Source organism: Protomyctophum bolini (assembly GCF_963924005.1).
Source record: "Protomyctophum bolini genome assembly, chromosome: 4".
In the NCBI taxonomy this organism is placed as follows: Eukaryota; Metazoa; Chordata; class Actinopteri; order Myctophiformes; family Myctophidae; genus Protomyctophum; species Protomyctophum bolini.
In genome coordinates this window covers 51810778-51816777 of record NC_137865.1, presented here as the reverse complement: position 1 = coordinate 51816777, position 6000 = coordinate 51810778, and the positions used below count along the sequence as shown (strand labels likewise).

The window sequence follows — 6000 nt, the reverse complement described above, 5'->3', positions numbered from 1 at the left end:
TCTGCTAGGTCTCATAGTAAGTGCTCACTGCGTTCGCAAACACAAACGGACTAGATCTCCTTATAAGGAGAGGATAATAACACTGATCAGACGGACTATATCTCCATATAAGGAGAGGATAATAACACTACTATATCTCCTTATAAGGAGAGGATCATAACACTATATCTCCTTATAAGGAGAGGACCATAACACTAGATCAGAGACCATGGGTGTGATGATGGGGGGCGGAGACAGCGGCAGCGACAGCAGCAACAAGGAGCGCGTGGTGCTGAACGTGGGCGGGTTCAAGCACCAGACGTACCGCGACACGCTGCGCACGCTGCCCGGGACGCGCCTCTCCTGGCTGGCCGAGCCCGACGCCCGCCAGCACTTCGACTGGGACGCCGACGCCAAGGAGTTCTTCTTCGACCGACACCCGGGCGTGTTCGCCCACATCCTCAACTACTACCGCACCGGGAAGGTAAGGGTTAATTAACCTCACATCCTCAACTACTACCGCACCGGGAAGGTAAGGGTTAAACCTCACATCCTGAACTACTACCGCACCGGGAAGGTAAGGGTTAACCTCACATCCTCAACTACTACCGCACCGGGAAGGTAAGGGTTAAACCTCACATCCTGAACTACTACCGCATCGGGAAGGTAAGGGTTAATTAACCTCACATCCTCAACTACTACCGCACCGGGAAGGTAAGGGTTAATTAACCTCACATCCTCAACTACTACCGCACCGGGAAGGTAAGGGTTAAACCTCACATCCTGAACTACTACCGCACCGGGAAGGTAAGGGTTAATTAACCTCACATCCTCAACTACTACCGCACCGGGAAGGTAAGGGTTAAACCTCACATCCTCAACTACTACCGCACCGGGAAGGTAAGGGTTAATTAACCTCACATCCTCAACTACTACCGCACCGGGAAGGTAAGGGTTAAACCTCACATCCTGAACTACTACCGCACCGGGAAGGTAAGGGTTAATTAACCTCACATCCTGAACTACTACCGCACCGGGAAGGTAAGGGTTAAACCTCACATCCTCAACTACTACCGCACCGGGAAGGTAAGGGTTAATTAACCTCACATCCTCAACTACTACCGCACCGGGAAGGTAAGGGTTAACCTCACATCCTCAACTACTACCGCACCGGGAAGGTAAGGGTTAATTAACCTCACATCCTCAACTACTACCGCACCGGGAAGGTAAGGGTTAATTAACCTCACATCCTCAACTACTACCGCACTGGGAAGGTAAGGGTTAATTAACCTCACATCCTCAACTACTACCGCACCGGGAAGGTAAGGGTTAACCTCACATCCTCAACTACTACCGCACCGGGAAGGTAAGGGTTAAACCTCACATCCTCAACTACTACCGCACCGGGAAGGTAAGGGTTAATTAACCTCACATCCTCAACTACTACCGCACCGGGAAGGTAAGGGTTAATTAACCTCACATCCTCAACTACTACCGCACCGGGAAGGTAAGGGTTAATTAACCTCACATCCTGAACTACTACCGCACCGGGAAGGTAAGGGTTAATTAACCTCACATCCTCAACTACTACCGCACCGGGAAGGTAAGGGTTAATTAACCTCACATCCTCAACTACTACCGCACCGGGAAGGTAAGGGTTAATTAACCTCACATCCTCAACTACTACCGCACCGGGAAGGTAAGGGTTAACCTCACATCCTGAACTACTACCGCACCGGGAAGGTAAGGGTTAATTAACCTCACATCCTCAACTACTACCGCACCGGGAAGGTAAGGGTTAATTAACCCTCACATCCTCAACTACTACCGCACCGGGAAGGTAAGGGTTAAACCTCACATCCTCAACTACTACCGCACCGGGAAGGTAAGGGTTAAACCTCACATCCTCAACTACTACCGCACCGGGAAGGTAAGGGTTAAACCTCACATCCTGAACTACTACCGCACCGGGAAGGTAAGGGTTAATTAACCTCACATCCTCAACTACTACCGCACCGGGAAGGTAAGGGTTAATTAACCTCACATCCTGAACTACTACCGCACCGGGAAGGTAAGGGTTAATTAACCTCACATCCTGAACTACTACCGCACCGGGAAGGTAAGGGTTAAACCTCACATCCTCAACTACTACCGCACCGGGAAGGTAAGGGTTAAACCTCACATCCTCAACTACTACCGCACCGGGAAGGTAAGGGTTAAACCTCACATCCTCAACTACTACCGCCCCGGGAAGGTAAGGGTTAAACCTCACATCCTCAACTACTACCGCACTGGGAAGGTAAGGGTTAAACCTCACATCCTCAACTACTACCGCACCGGGAAGGTAAGGGTTAATTAACCTCACATCCTCAACTACTACCGCACCGGGAAGGTAAGGGTTAATTAACCTCACATCCTCAACTACTACCGCACCGGGAAGGTAAGGGTTAATTAACCTCACATCCTCAACTACTACCGCACCGGGAAGGTAAGGGTTAACCTCACATCCTGAACTACTACCGCACCGGGAAGGTAAGGGTTAATTAACCTCACATCCTCAACTACTACCGCACCGGGAAGGTAAGGGTTAAACCTCACATCCTCAACTACTACCGCACCGGGAAGGTAAGGGTTAACCTCACATCCTCAACTACTACCGCACCGGGAAGGTAAGGGTTAATTAACCTCACATCCTCAACTACTACCGCACCGGGAAGGTAAGGGTTAAACCTCACATCCTCAACTACTACCGCACCGGGAAGGTAAGGGTTAATTAACCTCACATCCTCAACTACTACCGCACCGGGAAGGTAAGGGTTAATTAACCTCACATCCTGAACTACTACCGCACCGGGAAGGTAAGGGTTAAACCTCACATCCTCAACTACTACCGCACCAGGAAGGTAAGGGTTAACCTCACATCCTCAACTACTACCGCACCGGGAAGGTAAGGGTTAAACCTCACATCCTCAACTACTACCGCACCGGGAAGGTAAGGGTTAAACCTCACATCCTCAACTACTACCGCACCGGGAAGGTAAGGGTTAAACCTCACATCCTCAACTACTACCGCACCGGGAAGGTAAGGGTTAATTAACCTCACATCCTCAACTACTACCGCACCGGGAAGGTAAGGGTTAATTAACCTCACATCCTCAACTACTACCGCACCGGGAAGGTAAGGGTTAATTAACCTCACATCCTCAACTACTACCGCACCGGGAAGGTAAGGGTTAATTAACCTCACAACCTCAACTACTACCGCACCGGGAAGGTAAGGGTTAACACATTTTGGGGAGGGAAAACCCCTTTTGGTGTCGGCATCATGTTACGCTTTAGCTATTGAAAAATAGCAGATCTACAAGCTCGTAGATGAGCTTGTAGGTCTGCTGTTTTTGAAAAATCGAAGAAAATCGACAGAAAACTGTCAGGATGTAGAAGACATTTTTTTAGAATCTGATCTCAGGTCAGAAGGGGTTAAACTGCTCATAGTGGCAGAAAGTCTGAGGGCGGAGCTTACTGGTCAAAGTGACAGATGTGTTCCCCATAAGTCAATTAAGGAACAAGTGCAAGAGTTAACCTCACATCCTCAGCTAACCTACCGCACGGGGAAGGTAAGGGTTAACCTCTTTTGGTGTTAAAGGGACACTTCACCCTTTTTGCAAAAAAATACATGTTAATGACGTTTAGAAGCTTTAGAACACTTTCCTGGGGGTCTTTATGTGTGTAATATGTGGTTTTAGATATTTTAGATTGTAGCAGTGAGCCTGTTGTCTCTGATGTCATGGACACTGGTCTCACTACCTTCCTGGACTACATGTTGTCTCAGTAAGACAGCTCTCCCCCCTATCCACAAGGAGGAGCAGTGCACCAAAGAATTATGGGAATTGTAGTCCAGGAAGGTAGTGAGACCAGTGTCCATGGCATCAGAGACAAAAGGCTCACTGCTACAATCTAAAATATCTAAAACCACATATTACACACATAAATACCCCCAGGAAAGTGATCTAAAGCTTCTAAACGTCATTAACATATATTTTTTTGCAAAAAGGGTGAAGTGTCCCTTTAAGCATTATGTTATGCTTTACCTATTAAAAAATAGCAGATCTACAAGCTCATATAGCGTGGCAATCAGTGCCGCGCTATGAGCTTGTAGATCTGCTATTTTTGAAAAATCAAAGAACCACTGACATAGAAACATAATATTGCTTTTCCAGAAAACTGTTTTAGGATTTAGAAGCCTTTTTTTTTTTTTTTTTTAGAATCGGCCTCAGGTCCCCATTCTGGGCGGGAACCCCTTTTGGTGTTTTAACTAAGCATTATGTTACGCTTTAGCTATTGAAAAATAGCAGATCTACAAGCTCACAGCGCGCCACTCGGTGGCGCGCTGTGAGCTTGTATATGTAGCTTATATATAGCTTGTATATGTAGCTTATATATAGCTTGTATGTAGCTTATATATAGCTTGTATATGTAGCTTATATAGGTCTGCTATTTTTGAAAAACCGTAAAAAATGCGGCACAAATCTTTGAATATATATAGAGGATATGCGCGTGACATCATCATCAAAACAGGAAGTTATACAGGAAGGCCTACTGAGTGGCAAAACACTACTTTCTGGCCTCGACAGCCCCGTATACATCCACACAGAAAAGTCATATCTGATTGCATTAAACAACGTTAAACAATGTTAAACTCACTTTGCATGTTTTGCGTTGCCACTCACTTGTGCCGTTCACTTTAAGCATCCCCTCTGTTCTTTCAGAAGACTTGTTTTTTTAGAAAGTCTGCTTTCTGCTGCAAAATAATGCTGATTATATTCTCCAGCTCCACTGCCCGGCGGACGTGTGCGGGCCCCTCTACGAGGAGGAGCTGGCCTTCTGTACATATATAATAATATAATATATTATAATGTATTCCAGCTGCACTGCCCAGCGGACGTGTGCGGTCCTCTCTACGAGGAGGAGCTGGCCTTCTGTACATATTATAATATAATGTATTATAATGTATTCCATCTCTTTAGCTGCACTGCCCAGCGGACGTGTGCGGGCCCCTCTACGAGGAGGAGCTGGCCTTCTGTACATATTATAATAATATAATATAATGTGTTCCATCTCTTTAGCTGCACTGCCCAGCGGACGTGTGCGGGCCCCTCTACGAGGAGGAGCTGGCCTTCTGTACATATTATAATATAATATAACATAATGTATTCTATAGCTACACTGCCCTGCGGACGTGTGCGGGCCCCTCTACGAGGAGGAGCTGGCCTTCTGTACATATTATAATATAATATATTATAATATAACATAATGTATTCCATCTCTTTAGCTCCACTGCCCGGCGGACGTGTGCGGGCCCCTCTACGAGGAGGAGCTGGTTATAATTATAATATAACATAATGTATTCCATCTCTTTAGCTGCACTGCCCAGCGGACGTGTGCGGGCCCCTCTACGAGGAGGAGCTGGCCTTCTGTACATATTATAATATAATATAATATAATGTATTGTATCTCCAGCTACACTGCCCAGCGGACGTGTGCGGGCCCCTCTACGAGGAGGAGCTGGCCTTCTGTACATATTATAATATAATATAACATAATGTATTCTATAGCTGCACTGCCCGGCGGACGTGTGCGGGCCCCTCTACGAGGAGGAGCTGGCCTTCTGTACATATATAATAATATAATATATTATAATGTATTCCAGCTGCACTGCCCAGCGGACGTGTGCGGTCCTCTCTACGAGGAGGAGCTGGCCTTCTGTACATATTATAATATAATGTATTATAATGTATTCCATCTCTTTAGCTGCACTGCCCAGCGGACGTGTGCGGGCCCCTCTACGAGGAGGAGCTGGCCTTCTGTACATATTATAATAATATAATATAATGTGTTCCATCTCTTTAGCTGCACTGCCCAGCGGACGTGTGCGGGCCCCTCTACGAGGAGGAGCTGGCCTTCTGTACATATTATAATATAATATAACATAATGTATTCTATAGCTACACTGCCCTGCGGACG

The 6000-nt window shown here is 46.7% G+C and overlaps 1 protein-coding gene across 1 annotated transcript in view; it reads left to right on the top strand.

The window, feature by feature from the left end:
- Positions 1-208: 208 nt before the first annotated feature.
- The window catches only part of kcnc1b (potassium voltage-gated channel, Shaw-related subfamily, member 1b), a gene marked incomplete at both ends in the record, with an annotated part of 35065 nt that continues 29273 nt past the window's right edge, over positions 209-6000 (top strand). Inside the window, 2 exons of the mRNA XM_080762304.1 lie at positions 209-463; positions 4808-4852. Coding sequence (XP_080618430.1) covers positions 209-463; positions 4808-4852 — 300 coding nt within the window. The remainder of the gene's footprint in view (positions 464-4807; positions 4853-6000) is intronic.